The sequence below is a fragment of the Danio rerio genome, chromosome 16, assembly GCF_049306965.1.
Source record: "Danio rerio strain Tuebingen ecotype United States chromosome 16, GRCz12tu, whole genome shotgun sequence".
NCBI classification, from domain to species: domain Eukaryota; kingdom Metazoa; phylum Chordata; class Actinopteri; order Cypriniformes; family Danionidae; genus Danio; species Danio rerio.
This window is the reverse complement of record NC_133191.1, coordinates 26,945,001-26,968,853: the sequence shown is the minus strand read 5'-3', so window position 1 is coordinate 26,968,853 and position 23,853 is coordinate 26,945,001. Positions and strand designations below refer to the sequence as shown.

The window sequence follows — 23,853 nt, the reverse complement described above, 5'->3', positions numbered from 1 at the left end:
ATTGTCATCGCTCTTAAAGCTCATTCACATAAAGAATCATATTGTAGATCATATTGATCATCATATTGGATCAGTCCTGGATGGCCGGTGTCCACTGCAGTTGAGCTCCAAGACCAATTTGACACACCTAAGCCAGCTAATCATCCTTTAAAAAGCATACTAGAAACATCCTGGTAGGTGTTTTGAAGCAAGTCGGAGCTACACTTTGCAGGACGCTGGACCTCCAGGACTGAGTTTGTGCAGCCCTGGTTATAATTGCTTGCTGCAGTTTGAGGTCTGATGCCTAGTGCTGAAGCTCCTGAAACCATTCTTACTCTGTCAAAAATGTATCATCAGCTGGGAAAAAAATTGTTTGAAAACTTAAGTAACGATTTAACATTTTTAAAGCTATATATTTGTCATCGTTGCCATCCTATGTTTGATGATGGGTTGTAGAATAAAAGATGAGACGATATGAGAATGATTAAAAACATTTTTGGAAAACGTCATAACTGACAGTGCAATAATATTTGTATTACAAATGTAAACTTTAAATGTATATAAACAATAACATGAACCAAATTTGCATTCAGTTCTAGCTTTCAGGGATTTTTCTAGAACAAACCATGCTCCCAATTCAGTGAGAACAGCCATAACATCTGCATGATAGTTTTAGGTTTTTCCGCTCTGTCTCTTCTGGTTCTGGATCATTCTCTTCATAATCAGGTCCAGCTCAAGATCTGACTCCTGTACATCTGCATTTCCACAGCCAACCTTTGGACAACTGTGAAGAAATATGGGAAAGTGGCATTTTTACATTATTCTGCAAGTTACTGTTCAAAAGTTTGTGGTACACATCATTTTTACCAAATTCCTAATATTAATTTATATATTAGCTCAACAAAAAAAAGTTATTATGGAGAGAGTTAGTTTTTTGACTTAATATAGTCTTTTTGGCCAATCAAAATAGACACAGTGTGACGTTAACATGAAACCATGCTTTATTCACTCTAAAGGCAACCATATAACACGGTCTCAATTGTTTATCCCCTATGCCATTTACTCTAAAAAATAGTCACTGTATAGACGACTTCACTGCAAATGTCACAGTTGCCTGTATGCTGACTATACATTTTTTTAGGTTTGTTTGCCATAGACAGGTGAGCATTACAGTAGCCCTGCTTTCAGGGGACCCTCTCTGTATTATTACGATTGCATTAAACATGGCAGATCAAAAAAAGGTGTTGCTGGCAATCATTTTTTGCTATTTTATATTGAACCTTCATATGACAAATTACAGTCATGTCTTGTAGGAGGGTCGACACTTTAGATACTAGAGAGCATTTGATTGGTCTAAAGATTCAAAGAGAAGCTGTGATGTACGGTTTTGTCATAAAAATAGTTGATTCTGTGATGAAAAATTGTCAGAGAAAACTATTCTAGGATTTTTTTTTGATTAATCGCTAATCAACTGAGCTTAGTTTTTACCTGCAGATTGTGCTGTATGCTTTACAAACAGCCATACTCAGCTTGCATTTAATTCCTTATAAGTACTACGTGAACCTAAAATAATCAGTGATAAATTTAATGAAGGTTTAAAAGGCACCTATGATGAAAATAAAATTTTGTAAGCTGTTCGGACAGAACTGTCTGCCGATGTAGTGCGTCTACTGTCATACTGGGGTGATATAAACCCAACATGTCTCTTTTTTTTTTTTTTTTTCTGACGTTAAAATAGGATCCATATCCCAGTGATTTTAAGGCCCACCACAACGTGATGTAGGAGTGCAATTTTCCCCACCCACCAAATGGACTGACAAGTGCCACATCTTCATGAGAACATGTAAACGCATGTCAACAGACCATTTTCTGCAAAGAAACTGGGATTAAAACATATGTTAGAACTCTGTGTGATCAGCTGCACCTCAATGATTAAGTTTATAAGGTTATAACGTTTTTAAAACATGCATGCTTGTGATAAAGAGAGTAAAATCGGCATGTAATTCTTAACCGCCATAATCACCACGGCCTCATGGTGGCAGTAAATGCTATTATATGTGTGCATATGCGCATGTACTGCAAATGGCATTTGTGTGTGACTCATCGTTTCAGAAAGGCTTGAATAATCTCCACCACAAATACATCAATTAAACCTGGTATTTTTGACTAGTGGCCTTATTTCAGCTTCATCCATGGCTGCGTCCGAAACCACATACTTCCATACTATATAGTACGCTAAAATCAGTATGCGAGCCAAGTAGTATGTCCGAATTCATAGAATTCGAAAATCAGTATGCGAGAAGTACCCGGATGACTTCCTACTTCCGGCAAGATTCTAGAGTGCGCATCCCATGCATGCTGTGCTATACCATGATGCCCCGCGAGCGAAATCATGAATGGGAGTAAAGCGACACAATTGACGCAGGTCAGATGTAGTACGTCCGAATTCCATTCATACTTTTCACGTTCATACTGTATAGAACGTACTTTTCTAACGGCCGAGTAGTACGTTTAAATTCAAATGCAGTACCTACTGAGTAGTAGGCGGTTTCGGACGAAGCCCATGTCTTTATCCAGCCAGACACACATGTCGAAGCAGAAAATTTGGATTTAAAGTCACAGGCTACACAAACAGCTACAAAGTAACGATCTGTGTGGGACTGAAATTTTAATCCCACTCCTGCCAAGTTTTATACCGCACCCGCCGTATATTCAGTCTTTGTCCACCCGCTGCCCGACCCGCCCTGTTTTCTACCCGAGCCAACCGTTCCTGCTAAATTTAGATCTGGTTTTCAAAATCTCACGTTAAAATTGGGCACTACCAAGAGAGATATGACAGAAAAAAAAGTGTATGTTGTGCAGGGAATGTAGGCAAAATGTCAGTTTTGTTTGCCCCTTTGCGCGGTGAGGTTTGTGGCTAGTGAGGCACTGAGTCCTTCAAAGTCAGATTTACAAACATATCCACTCAATATATTTCACAACTACCGATTGTGTTTTATAGATCATATCAGCATTATTTCTATACACCTAGCAGGTACATATTGGGCCACGAAAGAATGTAAAGTGGTTAAATAGGCCTCCCAAAAAACCCAGCTGGATGTTACAGAGTCCAGTCAGGCTATTACAAGCGATACACACACAAAGAGCACCACAGTGGATTTGCACGCTCTCATTCACCCACACACACAAACACATAGAGCACGACAGAGGATGCGTGCGCTCTCACATTCACATTTAGATGCTTTTTTTGGCATGAAAAATAACTGTGTACTCGTCTTGCCAAAGAGGGCAGTAGTGCAAAGCAGTAGGGTTTTATTCAGAAATTTATTTCCGCGCCACAAGAAAACTGGTCAGGTCCCGTGGAATGCAGACCTCTACTACATAGTCCTCAGCACCAAAAATGGGCAGATTCTACATTATATACTAAATAATCTGATGGGTAATTTGAGCTGCGATTCTACAGGCACCTTCTAGAGACACCAAAGTCTTTTTGTACATCTTATAAAAGTAAAATAGGTGTCCATAGTGAGCTGTGTTAACATGACTCAGCTGAACACGCAGGCATTCTTCCTCATGAGCATGTGAGTGTACAGTTAAAAACTAGCCAAGAGAGCTGTCTGCTGTTAAAAAAATAACCTCAGAATTGATTCAAGAAGGAATATCGATGCGTTTTGAAAATCTCTGAATCAACGCAGAAACAATTTCTTGAATGATTTTTCACCACAGCTCTAATTAGTGGATTGAGAAACTGCTAGCTAATCTAAAAAGTTCAATCTGAGAGCACTGCTTTGTTTTTTAATATTAAAACAGGCTGCATGCATTTGTACACTCATTTAAGATGCCATGAAGACAGAAGTGAGCAGTGGTTACATACCGAAATTTCTTCCTATTTTTGTGCTTGTTCTTAATCATTTCAAGCACCGCCTCTTGGTCATAGTAATGATTGCATTTCTTGTTTTTCATTGGATTGACCATCTCAACCTGTCAGGACAAAAAATTATACATTAAAATAACATAACATTTCTGTTTCTTATGTGTTCTCTTTGCATTTAAACACTGCTAGTGTGTACCTGCGTGAGAGGGCAAATGAAGTTCGTCTGGCTCTGTGTTACAGCAATGTCCTCATCCAGCTCTTCCTCTTCATTCTCAGCAGGATTCTGAGCTGTTGCATATGCAAACACATACACACACACACACACACACTTATTAGACTTAATGACTGAGCCTTATTTAGAATTATTGTGATGTGTAAAATACAGGGTCATTTGTGAACATGTTGTGGTCTTTTGGGTTTCCAACCTTGCATGGCATATTTCCTGACTGTCTCTTTGAAAGCAACCACCTTGCTGTGATTTCGCAGGTCTGAATCTGAAACTCCAGCGATCAGCTCAGTGAAGCGGTCCTTTACAGAGCCTCTCAGATTAACCATGGCCTCTGGAGGTGCATGTCTGACCTACAGAACATGTGAGAGACAGTCATCCCGCTGGCTTGGCTGGTGAATGTGGAAGGATTTTAGTTAGATAAGACAGACCTGAGCAGTCATTTCATTAACGGACTCCACTAAACAGTTGATTTCACTGTCTAGTCTGGAGCACTCCATAATCATCTCCCCCAGTTTCTTCAGAGATGGGCTGTTTTCCATACCTGAAATGAAAAACCTTAAAGGGTTAGTTCACCCAAATATAAAAATGATGTTATTGATTACACAAAGTAAGATATTTTAGGTGAAATCTGGGAGCTCTCTTATCCTCCACAGACAGTAATGTTTCCAAATTGTTATAAAAATATCCTCAAAACATATTCCTTCAGTGGTTATTTCTAAAAAAAAAAAAGCTATGATAATACTTTTATGCGCACATTAAAACAAAAATAACAACTTTAATCATGTTTTTTCTCCTCAGTGTCAGTATATTGTACACATACATAAGCACTGTGCACTGATGTATAAGCTACTCCAATGTTATTAATAATAATGTATATTATACATAAGGGTGTCACGATTTCGATTTTAATTGAAAATCGATCGAAATTTATGCTCGATTTCGATTATCAAATCAAAAAATAGAATCGTCGATGCTGCCACGCCCCATGTCACGTCAGCTTGGCTTGCCAAGCGGGAAAAAACACGCTTGTTGAAGTGCTTGTTAAACTGTGCAGACGCAGGAGACCCATCGTCAGAGCTTAAACCATCAGCGCTCGACAAAAAGGACTGCCCGATAGCCCGGAGCCAGTGTGCGAGATGCTCGGGTCAGTGTACAGTGCTGCCTTGTTGACTGACAGATTGAGCCAGAGCTGCGTGCTGCAACTGTCTGTCAATTGTGTGCAAATATAATCTTACGGTGCTTTCACACATAGACGTTTGTTTCGGAATCTGTCTCGTTTCCCCCGTTAGTTTGTGTGGCATATATCCAGCAGTTGCGCTCGCATCCGCGCCAAATCAATCAGTCTGAGATTGCCTGAATGAGACGATCTCTGCCCTATTGAGCGGATGGATTGTAGTGAGAAAACAAAACAATGCAACGAACTAACGACCCAGGCTATATCACAGTGTATTATGATCGTGTAATAGCCATATATACGGCTATATGAAGAGAAAATGATGAGCAGGGCCAGATGTCATTCTTACCGGTAAATGCGAGTGAAAGCATGCTGAAATATTACCGAGAGCTGTTTATAAAGCCTGATCTCGGTTTATCCGTCAGGAAAATTGACCGAAATTACTATCTGTTAATTTTTCTATATTTTAATTGTATAATATGTTGTATTAGGCCCGTTGTTTTGTTCATTTCCGCACTGACAGCTCGAAAGAAAGATTAACATTGATCTGATGCAGTCTCGGTTCATCTGCTATGTCTCTCTATAATTTAAGCCTATCATGCAGAATTCTAGCCAACGTTTCTTTAATAGATTGATTAATTTAATAGATCGATTTTTACAAAACCTGAAAATTGAAATGAGGCTCTGTATATATGAGAAAGTCTGACCTCTGCTTTATATTCGGTGACGATGTCTGTGGGTTGTTAAAATTAAAGTGCACATTTTTGCTTATAAAATATTCTATACACAACTGGTCAAAAGTTTGGGGTCAGTATGATTGTTAAATATGTTAAACTAAGCTTCTTCTGCTCACCAAGGCTGCAATGTGAAATGTTGCACTGTAAAATAACTGTTCTAAAGTAGTTTATCATTTAATTTATTCATTTATTCCAGTGATTTTAAAGATGAAATTTCAGCTTCATTACTCCAGTCACATGATCCTTCAGAAATCATTAATATTAATTATTATTATATTTATTAATGGTAATATTAATAAAAGAAATAATGTCTGGAGTAATACTTTTATTTGAAACTACATACAATAACAAAGTAGTTATTTAAAATGTTGATAAATATTTAACAATTTAACATTTTTTACATTTAATAAATGTAGCCTTGATGAACTGAATGTTTTCTTAAAAACATTTTAAAAAATTACTGTAAATATATATTCAGTGGAAGTCAGAATTATTAGCCCCCTTTGTTGTTTTTTAACATGATGTTTAACAGAGCAAGGAAATGTTGATAGTATGTCTGATAATATTTTTTCCTCTGAACAAAGTCTTATTTGTTTTATTTTGGCTAGAATAAAAGCAGTTCTTCATTTTTTATGAACCATTTTAAGGTCAAATTTATTAGCCCCTTAAGCTAATTGTTTTTCAGACTGTCTCCAGAACAAACCATCAATATACAATAACTTGCCTAATTACCCTAGCCTGCCTGGTTAACCTAATTAACCTAGTTAAGACTGCTTCAATCTTTTACTTTCACACTAGTACTTAGTCATTTTAGCGAAAACCTCAGATACTGTTGGCTGGTTCCTGTTGGTTGTGCACCTTTTTTTACCGACGCCATAATAACGACAGAGATCACTGCCTATTCACAAGAAAAAAGTGATTGACGGGTGGTAATTATGTGTGTAACTTGCCTTTATTCATTTACTGTATGATTTGTTTATGGGTAAAACAAAGACCATACAGGTCAGGTAGTTTAAACGGTAGACTACAAATAATTAATTTGTTTTTAATTAATTAATTATTCATAATCGAAAATCGAATCGAATCGTGACTTAAAAATCGAAAATGTAATCGAATCGAAAATTTGGAGAATCGTGACACCCCTAATTATACATTATACACTACTGTGCAACAGTCTGGGGTCAGTACAGTGTTTGAAAGAAGAGTCTTATGCTTAACACGACTGCATTTGTAAACAATAAATTTGTTTTTGTTAAGATTTTTTTTTGAAAATGTCCAGTCAAAAGTTTGGGGTCAGTAGGATTATTAAATCTTTTAAAACAAGCTCATCCTGTTCACCTTGACAGCATCTATTTAATCAAAATACAGTACAAATTGTACAATTGTGAAATGTTATTGCACTATAAAATAACTGTTCAAAAGTAGTTCAGGGCTCAACAATAAGGACTGCCCGATGAGATCAAGATCATCACTGGCCCAATTGGAACAGTGCTGCCTTATCACTAAAGTTTCATTTGTATGCGACTATTAGTCAATTGCATGCATTTAAATTTTGTGCTTTAAAGTCTTTAAATGTTACCTTCTCAGTGTTGTCGTAAACACCATATTGCTTTTTGGTTTCTCTTATCTGATTTGATGTATTGAGCATGCTCTTTTTTCTCCCAAATAACCTGGTAACAACCAGTACAGTGAAGTGACGCCAACATCAAACTATAAGGCTAAAAGAAAAGGTCTGTTTGTAATGTCTTGGAAGCAGACATTTACGTGGGAACAACATAACGAAAAAATAAAGTGATGTTTTGCACAATTTGCCATCAGATTGGCAAGTCAGCCACCTTTTATTAAATAATTTCAAACTGCAATAAAATACCTGCACATTTTTCATACTACTCAACTTGTTTGCATAACACTTTTTGCTCATTTCTTTAAATATTGAAATTCTAGATTCACAGACATTATTTTTGACACATTATTTAAAATATGTGGCTAAAAATAGCTATTATCTTTAGGTGTTTTTAGGTGGTGCCAGTGAAAATTTTGCCAGGGCAAGTAAAAATTTGAATTATTGGCCCAATCGGACCGGTATAAAAATCCTTAGCATTGAACCTTGTAGTTTATAATTTAATAATTTATTACAGTGATTTTAAAAATGAATTACTCCAGTCTTCAGAGTCACATGAACCTTCAGAAATCACTCTAATATTTATTATTAATTATAATATATTTTTTATTATTATTAATGGTAATATTAATAAAAGCAATAATGACTGGGGTAATAACTTCATTTGAAACTACGTACAATAAAACAGCAGTTATAAACAATTTTAATAAATATATAACAATTCAACAATTATTTTATATTTCATTAATGTTGCCTTGACGAAGAGAATAATTTTCTTTGAATAAAACTCACCCGAACTATTGACCTGTAGTCAAGAGTAATACAGTACGGGATCTGAGGTTTGCATGAATTGAGTACATTCAGCTATCGAATTGTGGGTTTTTTGTTTGTTTGATGTATCTATAAAATATATATTAGTGTCTACTTTCTAAGATATGTTTAGCTAAACGCATATTTCTCACCTTGTGCTTCGACTATTCCCAGCCCAACGTCGGACACCATATCCATATAATCTCCAACATCTGCTTGACAGGACTTGAGATTGGACAAGGTGGAGTTCACTGAACTGAGAGACATCTCTGCACAACTGAACAAACACAAATTCAACATCAACTTCCAGCCTTATTTACCCTTCACGTGTATTGTATGGGAAAAATTATTATAAAAATGGTGACACTAACCATACAGATAAAAAACCGAGTAAAGTTAAACAAAGAGTTTTATATTTAGAATAAAGTTTTACCTATCTCTCACAAAACGTAACTATGTAATGGCCTATGTACTAAGCGTTATCATTTAGTTTTTAAATGTTTTTGAACACACATATAGTAAATATCTGTCATTATACATAAAACATCCAATAAAATAGATGCTAACCCTTCCTTCGCCAAAAGTAGCGCCACAAAGAGGCTGTTTCCGGTTTCGAAATATCAATATAAAAGACCTCGATTTCGTAAAAATGCACACTGCAATCATAAAACTGTTGAAGTGTTTGTGAATAAAAACTTATTAAGGTAATACGACACATATTTTAAAATGCTTAAGTGTCAATAATAAAAAAATATTTTAGATTTTTTGCATGACTGTTAATTTGACAGTCAAATTAAACGGAAAATCGCAACGAGGACGCGTTCGTGCGCGGCCACGTCATGTAAACTAAACGGGAAGGAGTGCGTAACCAAAATAGAAGAGCACTGAAACAGCATTTCTGCGTTGTGGTCAAAGATTCGTGTGTTGCACCTGCTCTTTTTGTAAATTAGCATCTGCGGAAAAACGACAGAGAATCTCCAGGATCTCCAGTCATATGGCAAGATGTCGGATATCGGGGACTGGTTTAAAAACATACCTTTCATCACTCGATACTGGTTTGCTGGCTCCATTGCTGTGCCGCTAATAGGGAAGCTGGGATTAATCGGTCCTATGTACCTCGTATTGTGGCCAGAAGCGTTCTTTCATAAATTTCAGGTAGGTTAAAAGGACATTAAGCTATACAGAAAGTAAATATAACAGCAGCGGTGACAAGGCCTTGTAGGCCCCACACTGCAGTAGCGCTACAATGATGCCCACACAGGGGGCTGCGTTCAAAACTGTGCTGTTCACATAGTGAACTGCTGGTAATGCTGTCTAAAAAAGTCAACTGTCCGGTTTTTAGTTCAAAGTCTTTTTTGGTAATGTTACACTGCGATAATAGTTTGTGCTATAGTAGTTTGCTGTATATTAGGAAGTGTAAATGTTAGGTAAAGTTATTCGGGAAAACGTGTATAGTTTATTCGATACTGAGTCATTAAGCAGAATAGTAACAGAGTGGGCTGTTGTGTTCATTCTTAAACCCGCTTTCCCAGTAGGGGTTCAATCTTCAACTGGCTGGCAGGAGCCGCCAGTGGCGGGTCACATGACCTGCCACTGGCTGGTGGCAGCCGCCAGTGTCCAACTGTCAGGTAGCATGACCTGCCAGTGGCAGCGCATTTTACCCGGCAGTTGACAACTGGCAGCCAGAGCCTGGTTGGTGGCCTTCAACAACTGGCTGGTGGGTCAGGTGTCCTACCAGTGACTGCTTGGTGGAAATTAACAACTGACTGGTGGGTCAGGTGTCCTACCAGTGGCTGTTTGGTGGACATTAACAACTGGCTGGTGGGTCAGGTGTCCTACCAGTGGCTGTTTGGTGGACATTAACAACTGGCTGGTGGGTCAGGTGTCCTACCAGTGGCTGTTTGGTGGACATTAACAACTGGCTGGTGGGTCAGGTGTCCTACCAGTGGCTGTTTGGTGGCCATTAACAACTGGCTGGTGAGTCAGGCGTCCTACCAGGGGCTGCTTGGTGGCAGTTGGCAACTGGTAGGTCATATGACCTTTCATTTCATCAAATGTGTTAACAATAAACAATATGAACATTTTTACAGATTTATTCTTAATGATGGTAATTTCTGAATGTTTATTACAAATAAAGTGTGCTCAAATCTACAAAATATGGAGGTCTGAGTTTGCTTCCCTTGCTTTTTTTAATTTCTCTGAAAGTAATATAATGGAGCTTTTCATTTAGGCATTGGGCACATTAAACTAGTTAATCAGACACAGCACTGAAATAGCTGTCAATACAACTGGCTGGTACTAACGTCTACCCAAGCAGCTCAGTTTAACAGTGCTTAAGCCCTCTGAGTGTGGCGTCTAATTAGCACTCTCTTTCTGGGGAATCAAATTATTAATTTATGAAATGTATAGTCTTCATGGTATTCTGGTTTACATACCTTATATTTGCAGCAAAAATATTCGAAATAAGGTTTTCAAATGACCCTTTAACAGACTGGTGGGATATTGACGCTAATCAACTTGCAGTCTCCAGCCAGTTAGCTCAGAGTTTAACGCGTTCACTTACTCTTTCTCTGCAGCTGTTTACATTGATTTACCATCATGAATATAATCTTCTGGACCCTTTCTATTATAAATTGGGCATATTAGTCAGGTTTATTCCAGATACAGTGCTCAAAATTGCCATGATTACAACTGGCTGGTCACGCGCAGCTCCACCAGCGCACGCGCAGGTAATGCGTAAGCGCGATCACTATCTTAGTCTGGCGCGTGTCCTCGCGCTCTCTTCCAGATGAATTACATCTTTAATTCATGAAATGTGTATTCTTTTGTGTACACTTGTTTAGACATTTATAGCAGTGTTTCCTCAAAGAAACGCTTCAAACAGCCCTTAAACTGACCGGTGGGTTTGCAACACTCGCTGCGTCACCAGCCAGGTAGCCCGGAGTTTAACGCGTTCACTTTCTCTTTCTCTACAGCTGTTTACATTGATTTACCATCATGAATATAATCTTCTGGACCCTTTCTATTATAAATTGGGCATATTAGTCAGGTTTATTCCAGACACAGTGCTCAAAATTGCCATGATTACAACTGGCTGGTCACGCCCTCCCCATGCACGCGCTGGTTATGCGTAAGCGCGATCACTATCTCAGTTTGGCGCGTGTCCTCGCGCTCTCTTCCAGATGAATTACATTTTTAATTCATGAAATGTGTATTCTTTTTTGTACACTTGTTTAGACATTTATAGCAGTGTTTCCTCAAAGAAGCGCTTCAAACAGCCCTTAAACTGACCGGTGGGTTTGCAGCACTCTGCGTCACCAGCCAGTTAGCTCGGAGTTTTACGCGTTCACTTTCTCTTTCTCTGCAGCTGTTTACATTGATTTACCATCATTAATATAATCTTCTGGACCCTTTCTATTATAAATTGGGCATATTAGTCAGGTTTATTCCAGATACAGTGCTCAAAATTGCCATGATTACAACTGGCTGGTCACGCTCTCTCCATGAAGCTCCACCAGCATATATATAATTTTGTTTTAGGCTTGGTACTTTTATTAATCAGTGGTCGAAACATCGGAATGTACCGGCTTTTGTTTTATAATGACACTGTTTTATTCTGTTTAGATCACCATTCTGATGTTGAAAAAAACTGAGGACTTCCACAGATTCCAAGCTGAAATGACAATTGCAACAACACCCTGTCTGAAATAATTTCTATTAAAACCAATTGTCAGACACACCCATGCACATGCTATAATTATTTTTATATTGTACATATATTTACACAAATTTGATTTAATTATATATATTTATGGACCTGTTAACTGTTCTTTTCTGATAATCTTTGTACTACAGTATTATTAGGATTTTTTGTTGTTGATTTAGGCTTTCACTTATTAAACATTATTGTTCATTTCATTACTAAACATTTGTTGTTGTTTTTTTTAAATGAGAATAGACAATATAGCAGCTCAAAAATATCACAAGCTGGATACCTATTTTACCAATCTATGCTAGTAGCACTAATGTCTATAAATGATAACTCATTCCTCTGACAGCCATTAAACATTTTGGCAAAAGTGCAAAACCTATTATATTTAATAACTTAAAAATACTGTCGGAATGTTGGAAAATTAAATTGACATAACAAGCTCTAAATCAAATATAATTAAACCAATCAACATTACTTTTTGATCTGACTGACCTAGACTTCTAATAAAGGGCAAAGGGAGACATTAGTTTTATTGCGGCAGATACTTTTGTTGTTCAAAATGTTTATGTAAACAAATAGACCCCAAATAATAGTAATCGGCTTGATGCCTGACACCGCATACACAATATTTATGTACACCAAGGGACGCGGCAACTTTTCTTCGTGCTGTTTCATTAAACTACAATATTTATTGTACTAGATCATAAATAAGTGTATGCTTTTCAAGATGGGTGTTATTCATGTATTTTCATGTGTACTCCGAAGCCCCTGGTATCATGCTGCCTAACCTATTTGCTTTTCAGCATGATTTATATAAAAAGATATTTATACATTATCAAACTAGTGTGCAACTTAAGCAAAACTGATACTAAAATATGTTATAAATCTAGTTTTGTAGTTTGGGCCCAAACAAATATTTGTTGCATTTTAAATTGTTTATGAGTTCATTAGATTGACTATATAAAATCAGTGGATATTATCGACGCATTTATTGAGTAAATCTGCTATTTGTATTGTAATTCAACGTGTTGGTAATTATCTATGCATTGTCATAAAGCTGCAGAGAAAGTAATAGCCTACACGGTGCTGACTGTCTGCCGACTGAAGCTGAGCGTCCATAACCCACCAGTCTGTTTAAGGGTCGTTTGACCTTGTCTGTGATGAATTTGCTAGAAATATCACTGATGTAACGCAATAGACTTTAAAGTATAAAAAAATATTGTACATGAAATTTTGATTGCTTGTATTGAGAGTGCTAAGACAAGCGTCAAAATCTGAGCGCGAGTGCACTGGCGGAGCTGGGAGGGCGTGACCAGCCAGTTGTAATCATGGCAATTTTGAGCACTGTATCTGGAATAAACCTGACTAATATGCCCAATTTATAATAGAAAGGGTCCAGATGATTATATTCATGATGGTAAATCAATGTAAACAGCTGCAGAGAAAGAGAAAGTGAACGCGTTAAACTCCGGGCTAACTGGCTGGTGACGCAGAGTGCTGCAAACCCACCGGTCAGTTTAAGGGCTGTTTGAAGCGCTTCTTTGAGGAAACACTGCTATAAATGTTTAAACAAGTGTACAAAAAAGAATACACATTTCATGAATTAAAGATGTAATTCATCTGGAAGAGAGCGCGAGGACACGCGCCAGACTAATATAGTGATCGCGCTTACGCATAACCAGCGCGTGCATGGGGAGGGCGTGACCAGCCAGTTGTAATCATGGCAATTTTGAGCACTGTGTCTGGAATAAACCTGACTAATATGCCCAATTTATAATAGAAAGGGTCCAGAAGATTATATTCATGATGGTAAATCAATGTAAACAGCTGTAGAGAAAGAGAAAGTGAACGCGTTAAACTCCGGGCTACCTGGCTGGTGACGCAGCGAGTGTTGCAAACCCACCGGTCAGTTTAAGGGCTGTTTGAAGCGCTTCTTTGAGGAAACACTGCTATAAATATCTAAACAAGTAGACACAAAAGAATACACATTTCATGAATTAAAAATATAATATCTCTGGAAGAGAGCGCGAGGACACGCGCCCGTCTAAGATAGTGATCGCGCTTACGCATAACCAGCGCGTGCATGGGGAGGGCGTGACCAGCCAGTTGTAATCATGGCAATTTTGAGCACTGTATCTGGAATAAACCTGACTAATATGCCCCATTTATAATAGAAAGGGTCCAGAAGATTATATTAATGATGGTAAATCAATGTAAACAGCTGCAGAGAAAGAGAAAGTGAACGCGTAAAACTCCGAGCTAACTGGCTGGTGACGCAGAGTGCTGCAAACCCACCGGTCAGTTTAAGGGCTGTTTGAAGCGCTTATTTGAGGAAGCACTGCTGCAAGCCTGCAAAGGTCTAAACAAATGTACACAAAATAATACACATTTCATGAATTAAAAATATAATATCTTTGGAAGAGAGCGCGAGGACACGCGCCCGTCTGAGATAGTGCTCGCGCTTACGCATAACCAGCGCGTGTGCTGGTGGACCAATGGGAGGGCGTGACCAGCCAGTTGTAATGAAGGCAATTTTGAGCACTGTATCTGGAATAAACCTGACTAATATGTCCAATTTATAATAGAAAGGGTCCAAAAGATTATATTCATGATGGTAAATCAATGTAAACAGCTGTAGAGAAAGAGAAAGTGAACGCGTTAAACTCCGGGCTACCTGGCTGGTGACGCAGCGAGTGCTGCAAACCCACCGGTCAGTTTAAGGGCTGTTTGAAGCGCTTCTTTGAGGAAACACTGCTATAAATGTCTAAACAAGTAGACACAAAAGAATACACATTTCATGAATTAAAGATGTAATTCATCTGGATGAGAGCGCGAGGACACGCGCCAGACTAAGATAGTGATCGCGCTTACAGGGGTACGCATGACCAGCGCGTGCGCTTTTAAAGCTCCCATGAGGAGGGCGTGACCAGCCAGTTGTAATCATGGCAATTTTGTGCACTGTATCTGGAATAAACCTGACTAATATGCCCAATTTATAATAGAAAGGGTCCAGAAGATTATATTCATGATGGTAAATCAATGTAAACAGCTGTAGAGAAAGAGAAAGTGAACGCGTTAAACTCCGGGCTACCTGGCTGGTGACGCAGCGAGTGTTGCAAACCCACCGGTCAGTTTAAGGGCTGTTTGAAGCGTTTCTTTGAGGAAACACTGCTATAAATGTCTAAACAAGTGTACACAAAAGAATACACATTTCATGAATTAAAGATGTAATTCATCTGGAAGAGAGCGCGAGGACACGCGCCAGACTAAGATAGTGATCGCGCTTACGCATTACCTGCGCGTGCGCTGGTGGAGCTGCGCGTGACCAGCCAGTTGTAATCATGGCAATTTTGAGCACTGTATCTGGAATAAACCTGACTAATATGCCCAATTTATAATAGAAAGGGTCCAGAAGATTATATTCATGATGGTAAATCAATGTAAACAGCTGCAGAGAAAGAGTAAGTGAACGCGTTAAACTCTGAGCTAACTGGCTGGAGACTGCAAGTTGATTAGCGTCAATATCCCACCAGTCTGTTAAAGGGTCATTTGAAAACCTTATTTCGAATATTTTTGCTGCAAATATAAGGTATGTAAACCAGAATACCATGAAGACTATACATTTCATAAATTAATAATTTGATTCCCCAGAAAGAGAGTGCTAATTAGACGCCACACTCAGAGGGCTTAAGCACTATTAAACTGAGCTGCTTGGGTAGACCTTACCTGCTACCAAGCAGCCCCTGGTAGGACACCTGACCCACTAGCCAGTTGTTAATGGCGACCAAGCAGTCACTGGTAGGTCACCTGACCCACCAGCCAGTTGTTAATATGTCTTCCAACCAGGCTCTGGCTGCCAGTTGTCAACTGCCGGGTAAAATGCGGCTGCCACTGGCAGGTCATGCTACCCGACAGTTGGACACTGGCGGCTGCCACCAGCCAGTGGCAGGTCATGTGACCCGCCACTGGCGGCTCCTGCCAGCCAGTTAAAGATTGAACCCCGACTCCGCTTTCATCTGTTCCTTACAATTATATTTTTATACTTGAGGTAAATTTTTTATTTTGAAAACGCAGTTTGAATCAAAAGTAGCGAAATAAGACAAAAATAAAGAAAATTAAGCGCGCCCCCGCCTGGTTCGTGCTCAACCAATGAGAGTCAACTACGCGTCTACTAGGCTACTTCCGGGACAATAGGCTTTTCGTAGGCTGCCAGATTGAATTTTGAGTTCACAAGCACTGCTTCTCTCTGCAGTGAGATGTTCGAGAATAATCAGATATTGGAATATTAAAATATTCTTACCTTTATTTATTATGCCAAATTAGAATATAGTTGCGTGTTGTGACCTAAAAAGGAATGGAAACACTATGCCTAATTCTGACAAAATTTAGTTAAACATGGCAAAACTATTATTCAAGATGGTCACATTGATTATTAACAGAAGTCTGATTTTTATTGTTTTCTATGTACTATTTGATATTGTGTTTCTCTTGTACATGTACAGACAGATATTTTCTTAGCATTAGACCAAATATCCCATGTTTCCTCATCAGTATCAAACTCTTCCTCCTATTTGGTTTTAATGCTCTGGATGACAGGAGATGGGATTGAACATACAGACCTATAAAATCGACCTACAGACATCTTTACTGATGATAAAAATAATAACTTCTCAGTATAAGATATCTCTAAAACGTAAAAAAAATGTTGGCTGGACAATTGGTACTTATTAGTAACTCCGTAGAGACATTAATTTATTGTCTGAGAACATGTCCTCAAGCCTGACAATTGATTATTTGGTGTTTTCAGTTTCAGCAGTTTCCACCAGGTGGCGCAAAGCTATTTGTTTGTGGGGTAACAGTGAAAAACAGCGTAGTGAAACTTGTTAGAAACATTTGTATCCATTATTTCACCAAAATGTGTGCACCTGTTATAGCACGTGTTCATGTAAATGCAATATAGGTTAGTGTTTCCCAGAGTGGGGGTCACTTAATGATTTCCAAAAGTAAAAAGAATGTTATTAAACTAAAAGCGTCTGCTAAATGACTAAATGTAAATGTATTACCATATTTAATGCATAACCCACAGAAGATAAAAAATAGTAGTTAATAGTTGCATCAAAAACAACATGCAAATAAAAAGCTGTCAGGCTTTCAATAATTTTTTTTTCATAGGATTGGTGTGTTTACATTATAACGCACCAGGTTAAACTTTTAGACACCTTTATGGCAATCAAATACATTTAAAATACATACAGGCCGCAACTGAACACTGAGAATGATCTCTGGCTTGGTGGTTTCAAAAATTAAACCAAGAATGACTTGTGCTGTGAACATTGTGCTCACCAGTCTCTTTAGCTGAGGTTAAATTAAACAAATTAATAAATGACTATAAAAATTATATGATTGTTAGACTGTTGCACTTTTTTGTGTTGTCAATATGCTCATGTTTATATAGGCCTACTGTTGTGTGCACAATGTTTTATATTTATAACCACTTCCAAGAAATGTGGGGGTCGCAAGTCACTGGTATTGTTATTTTAGGGGTTGTGAGCTGAAAAGTTTGGGAACCCCTAGTATAGGTTATGGAGACTTCCTTTAGAAAAGTTTGTAAATTACAGTTTTGTGTGGAAGAAATAGATAAAAAAAATTTAGTTAAATTTTGACTGAAATGGTTTTGATGAAAGGATTACATAATGCAAATTGTACATTACAAAAAATAACAATAATATTATATATTTGCTGCATTGATTTGCTGTATGATTATGTAATTCAAGCTGTTTTAATAAACAATTAACTGAAAACAGTCAAGTTCAAATCAAGAACTGAAAGCAGTTTTCATTTTAGTTTTCCTCACCTTGTTTTCAGGTTCACATAATTTTGCAATAAAGAATACTAACGGAATACCAAAAAGGCGGTTCATTCATTTTTTAGCGTATTTAATTAATTAATCATGTAAATAAATTGTATCACTGCAAAATTGAAAATTTTGAAATAATCACAGCAGAAATATCTTGACATATATGGAGTCAGGCACTGAATATTGTGCTGGAAATGTGGGCTTGAAGAACCACTAATCTAAAATATTAATAGTCACTCTTTTAAACAGCCACCATATACAGTTGAAGTCAGAATTATTAGCCCCCATTCGATTTCTTTTTTTTTTCTTTTTTAAATGTTTCCCAGATTATGTTTAACAGAGCAAGGACATTTTCACAGTATGTATGATAATATTTTTTAAAAATGATTTTAAGGTCAATATTATTAGCCCCTTTAAGCTATATTCTTTTTCGATAGTTTACAGAACAAAACATCGTTTTCAATAACTTGCCTACTTACCCTACCCTGCCTAGTTAACCTAGTTAAGCCTTTAAATGTCACTTTAAGCTGTAAAGAAGTGTCTTAAAATACCTAGTTAAATATTATTTAATGTCATCATGGCAAATATAAAATAAATCAGTGATTAGAAATGAGTTATTAAAACTATTATGTTTAGAAATGTGTTGGAAAAAATCTTCCCTCCGTTAAACAGAATTTGATGAAAAAAAATAAGCAGGGGAGCTAATAATTCTGACTTCGACTGGAAGTGGATTAATAAATAATTCTTGAAGAAGAAAAGCCTCTAAAATAAATGTTATAATGCATCTGCATACCCACTTTACACTATCTGGTAACACTTGTGGTGTTTAACATTTATCAAATGTCACTGTGTCCTAAACAGTGAGATTTTACTGGCATTTTTAGCTGATATAGTTTGCAAATGGCATCAATAATGCTTTTAATCTGTTTCCATGACACGTCTTCTTAAATGATGCACTGAACATTCAGACACAGAGCGTTTGACCTCTGCTAATGGCTAATTAACCAGCGATGATTCTTCTTTTTTTTTGGGTAGCTGCAATTTTGGTTATAATTTAGCCACTTAAAGGTTGAGCTCTTTTTCATACAGATTTTCTGTGATTTATCCACTCGTGCTGCTATTAAGACACAACTAGCTAGTGGCTAACAATTTATGACCTCTATCCTGTCTGTACAAGTTTCTACTGTTTTACAGAGCTGAATCATTTAGCTGGCGAGAAGCTGCCAAACAAAGCTCTCCCCGTCCTCTCACGGCATACCAACCCTGCTGTGCTTTTTAACCCACTTCTCTGTGCGCTGCAGTCCACAGAGGTCACCTCTCTCTCTCTTCACACACTAGCGAGTCTGCGTGTTTTCTGCTGCAGAGGCCGCTGCGCTGGACTGCCTGACTACCGCAGAGCCGCTTCAGACGCCAACATCAAAGCATTGCTGCTCAGCGGATTCACAGTCCTCCAGACCGACCCAAAATCCCTGCTAGCTCAGAAGAGGGAGGAGAGAAAGAACTAGAAGTGAGGGAGGAGGACGAGACAGACGGAGAATACAGAGAGGGATAATGTGTGCATGTGCAGTCATTGTGCTGAGGGCAAATTAAACACTGGAGAGTTTTAAAAAATGTGCAGGGTTGTGCGTTTGTTGTTTACTGACCTAGTTTTTTTTTCTAGTCTGGGAATTACGGAGCAAATCTGGATAACAGGCCAGATGAGTGTCAGTTTGTGTCTGGTGTAATAGCTGCAGTTGTGCTCGGGCATATGGGTAATAATGACTTCAGAATGTGTGGGGAATCAAATCTGCAGTGCAAGCATGGAAGCCACTCCATTTTATCTGAACTTTCAGGCAGTGCTGGTGATTGCATACAAATCGTGCTGGCGCGTGTATATTTTCAGTGACTGTTCTTGATTTCTTCTTTAAGGCATTGAGTTCAGCTCAATGTGAAAATTTGCTGTTAATTTATGCCACCCTCAGGCTATGTAAGATGTAGGTGACTTTTTTTTCTTGAGTAGAGCGTTTAAAAAGGGTTGTAGCTGAAACTGAAACTCCTGGGTGATTTATAAATTGCAAGTCAACTGCCACCTTTAGAGTCAAAAAACATACTAGCAAAAACCAGATTAATAACCATGTCCTCTGATGATACATTGAGGTCTTTTGAAGCTGAATCTTCTGTGCAAGAATCTAAACATTATTGCGTCTTCATAATGTCATTGCGCCTCTGTCTCTGCAAACCGTTCTGTAAATATATATATATATATATATATATATATATATATATATATATATATATATATATATATATATATATATATATATATATTTATTTATTTATTTATTTATTTATTATTTTTTTATTTTATATATATATAATTTTTATTTTATTTGTGAATCCTGAAAATTACGCCAATAACAAAATGTAAAATAAGTTAAAATGTGCATTAGTCATTTATATAATTATTATTATTATTATTATTTGATAATGTTTAGATTTTTTTTCTACACATTTCTAAATATAATAGTTTTAAAGACTCATTTCTAATAACCGATTTATTTTACCTCCCATGATGACCCTAAATAATATTTTACTATATATTTTTAGGACACTTCTATACAGCTTAAAGTGACATTTAAAGGCTTAACTTGGTTAATTAGGTTAACTAGGCAGGTTAGGGTAATTAGGCAAGTTATTGTATAACGATGGTTTGTTCTGTAGGCCAATAATAAAAAATGTAGCTTAAAGGGGCTAATAATTTTGACCTTTACATGGTGTTTAAAAAATTTTCAACTGCTTTTATTCTAGCCGAAATAAAACAAATAGGATTTTCTCCAGAGGACAAAATATTATCAGACATACTTCAACAATTTTCTTGCTCTGTTAAACATCATTTGGGAAATATTTAAAAAAGAAAAAAAATTTAAAGGGGAGCTAATAATTCTGACTTCAACTGTGATCAGGATTTTTGGGAGCCGAGTACCAATTCCTTGTCATGGTGATCGGCCGATACCGATTCTGATGTTTCAAGCTTCATATTATTTTAATATTGCATAAAGCACATTTTCCCTCTTAAGTGTGATAATTGAGTGGAGATTTGGGTTTACCTAAGACAATGAATGAAGGATCTTGCATATAATCCCTTAAACATGTCTCTTAGAAAATTTCTACATGTGTAAAATGACCATCTGTTGCTTTGTGTTCGAGAAAATGTGGTAAAATTGGAGATCCTCCCCACATTTTTACGGACTAAGATTCAGGAATTTTGGAGAATTGTTAAAAAAAAAAAAGAAATGGATAAAATATTAGATATAGAAATACCCCTTAATCCAGTTGTGTGCTGACTGGGAGCACTGCTCAAAAATGTTTACTGATGAAACAGGATTTGTACTGAGGATAGTATTACTGCTTGCAAAATAGTATATTGGATGGAAAAAGGTTCTCCAAAGGTGGCTCAGTGACTTAAACAGGTCTATGTAATGGAAAAAATGACTGCATGTCAGATAATATTTTTCTGAAGAGATGGAAAGGTATTCCAACATATTTAGATCTGTACATTGAGGTTACTTAAACTATTGCCAATGCGATCTGAGGTAACTACAATGTAGCACAATATAACTTGATGAACAAATGTATCCCCTAAAAAGTATTTATTATGGCAGTATTTATTTATTTATTTTGCATTATGTATTTTATTTTGTTTTTAAAAATATATAATATCATTTTTTATTTATTTCCTCATCTTTTAAAGTGTTAAATTGTTGAGGAAGGGGTTGTTCTAAAAAATAAAATATTGAAAAATCTTTTAAAAGTTTCAAAAAGCAGCATTTCAAGCAGTCAAAATAATTAAAAGTGAATGAGATGGCTGTATGAATATTGTTCTTGCTAAAACAACAGTGTATACATAAGATATAATTGTGTGTGTGTGTGTGTGTGTGTGTGTGTGTGTGTGTGTGTGTGTGTGTGTGTGTGTGTTTGTTTGTTTGTTTGTGTGTGTGTGTAAGTAAACCGTCAATATCTACTTTGATGCTTCAGTACTTTCAGTAGGGTCAAGTCATTAATCATTTTCCTGTGTTCTTTCAACAGATATGGAGACCGATTACTGCAACGTTGTATTTCCCAGTTGGTCCAGGCACAGGTTTTCTCTACTTGGTTAATTTGTATTTCCTCTACCAGTACTCATCGAGGCTTGAAACGGGTAACTTCTTTGTCTTAAAATAATGACCACAGCAATATAGGACAGTAATATGAAAATTTTCAAATAAAGCGCAAAAATGCTATAAAACTAGTTCTGCAGTCATGTCTGTGTCATTATCCTAATAGTTGTTCTGTGAACTTTATTTGCTCATAAAATTAGAACAAGTATTAAATCTTCATAATTATGGCCCATGCATAGCAGTGATGATATATTGTTTTAAAAGTCCACTCCGCAGCTATATAGATAATTGGAATATTTGTTTCAGCTGATGAACAGTTTAACACTATAAGAATTCACTTAATGTGTCAGCATTTAAAGGAATAGTTCACCCATAAATAAACATTTACTCATTATTTTTTCTCTCTCTCAAGTGGTTCAAGACCTTTCAAGTTTTTTCCCCTATTGAACACAAAAGAAGAGATTTTGAAGAATGTTCGAAAGTCACTATTGACTTCCATAGGTTGTTTTTCCTATGGAAGTCAACGGAGACCAACATTTCTTTTTTTCTTAATAGCTTCTTTTATGTTCAACAGAAGAAACTCAAACATATTTTAAGCAACTGAAGCGTGACTAAATGAGGACAGAATGTTATGTTTTTGGTAAACTGTCTCTTCAAGTCAATGTATAATGTGTATTGTATAAAGTAAATGGTAATATGGTTAACATTACAGTTACTCTTTATGATGTGAACAGACTTTTATTCTGAGAAAGTCAACATACTGACAAAACTTTTTACTAATGCAGTTGTAAGAAATGCTGTAATCATAGTCATGATTAATTCCATGAGTGAAAATGTCCAGTAATAAGAGGATTATCAAAATAAAACATTCAGCTGGTCATGTGATTTTTCTGCAAACCCACTTTATATGAAATAAAATAGCTTTATTGGGCTTCTGGTGATTGCATTAGTTTTTTAGTTTTTTATTTTTAATTCCCTTTTAACATTTACTTCAGTATACAGTATCTTTAGTAAGAGTAAGTGAAATAATTAGCTTAGGATGTGACTTTCATCCTTCTCTCTTTTACAGGGGCTTTTGATGGAAGACCTGCAGATTACATGTTCATGCTTCTGTTCAACTGGATTTGCATTGTCGTATCCTTTCTGCACTCCACACACACACACCATACTGTAATATTTTAAAAGATTAAATGTGTCATTCCGTGCAGAGCAAACAAGTGATTATTTAGTGTCATGAAATGATTTGCATCTGTGCGGTGAATGCCTACATTAACTGTGAATGAGTTGTGCTGAATTCAGCATTTTCGTATATTGCATTAAAGACGTAATATCCCTTGAGGATGTGGTTTTCATGCTTTAAACGTTCTACTGAACAAGCAAAATATTTTCTATGAGTCACATTTATTTTACAGCTTTTATCTGTCCTTAATATTTATGATTCAGATAACAGGCTTAATGATGGACATGCAGGTAAGATTATATATCTTAATATATCTAAATCATCCACTCCATTTTAGCTAGAATTTATAATTGACCCATAAAATAGATTTAAAACTGTGTTTTCTTGAGTGCTGCATGATAAGAAAATACAGTTTAAAAATAGCAACATTGTGGTGTAGTATTACAATTTGAAATAACTGTTTTATTAGGTACACCTGTCCAATTGCTCGTTAACGTAAATTTCTAATCGGCTAAATCACATGGCAGCAACTCAATGTATTTAG

The 23,853-nt window shown here is 36.7% G+C and overlaps 2 protein-coding genes across 4 annotated transcripts in view; one reads left to right on the top strand and one right to left on the bottom strand.

The window, feature by feature from the left end:
• Nucleotides 1-454: 454 nt before the first annotated feature.
• Nucleotides 455-9,023, bottom strand: nsmce2 (NSE2 (MMS21) homolog, SMC5-SMC6 complex SUMO ligase). Of its 3 annotated transcripts, none has more exons than XM_005158124.5 (7): nucleotides 8,796-9,023; nucleotides 8,577-8,701; nucleotides 4,511-4,623; nucleotides 4,279-4,432; nucleotides 4,050-4,141; nucleotides 3,854-3,960; nucleotides 455-763 (listed from the first exon to the last, which is right to left on the bottom strand). In XM_005158124.5, exons 2-7 carry the CDS (start codon nucleotides 8,689-8,691, stop codon nucleotides 652-654), a joined length of 693 nt encoding a protein of 230 aa, XP_005158181.1. In that variant the 5' UTR covers nucleotides 8,692-8,701; nucleotides 8,796-9,023; the 3' UTR covers nucleotides 455-651. The 3 variants fall into 3 exon arrangements, with proteins under 3 accessions (XP_005158181.1, XP_005158182.1, NP_001122190.1); XM_005158125.5 differs by having other exon boundaries at nucleotides 8,858-9,023; NM_001128718.1 differs by having other exon boundaries at nucleotides 604-763; nucleotides 8,992-9,003.
• A 221-nt stretch (nucleotides 9,024-9,244) lies between these two features.
• derl1 (derlin 1) overlaps nucleotides 9,245-23,853 on the top strand; it is a 20,905-nt gene continuing 6,296 nt past the window's right edge. Inside the window, exons 1-4 of the mRNA NM_213444.2 lie at nucleotides 9,245-9,579; nucleotides 22,059-22,170; nucleotides 23,199-23,263; nucleotides 23,573-23,599. Of these exons, the coding sequence (NP_998609.2) occupies nucleotides 9,427-9,579; nucleotides 22,059-22,170; nucleotides 23,199-23,263; nucleotides 23,573-23,599 (357 nt within the window). The 5' untranslated portion in view covers nucleotides 9,245-9,426. The remainder of the gene's footprint in view (nucleotides 9,580-22,058; nucleotides 22,171-23,198; nucleotides 23,264-23,572; nucleotides 23,600-23,853) is intronic.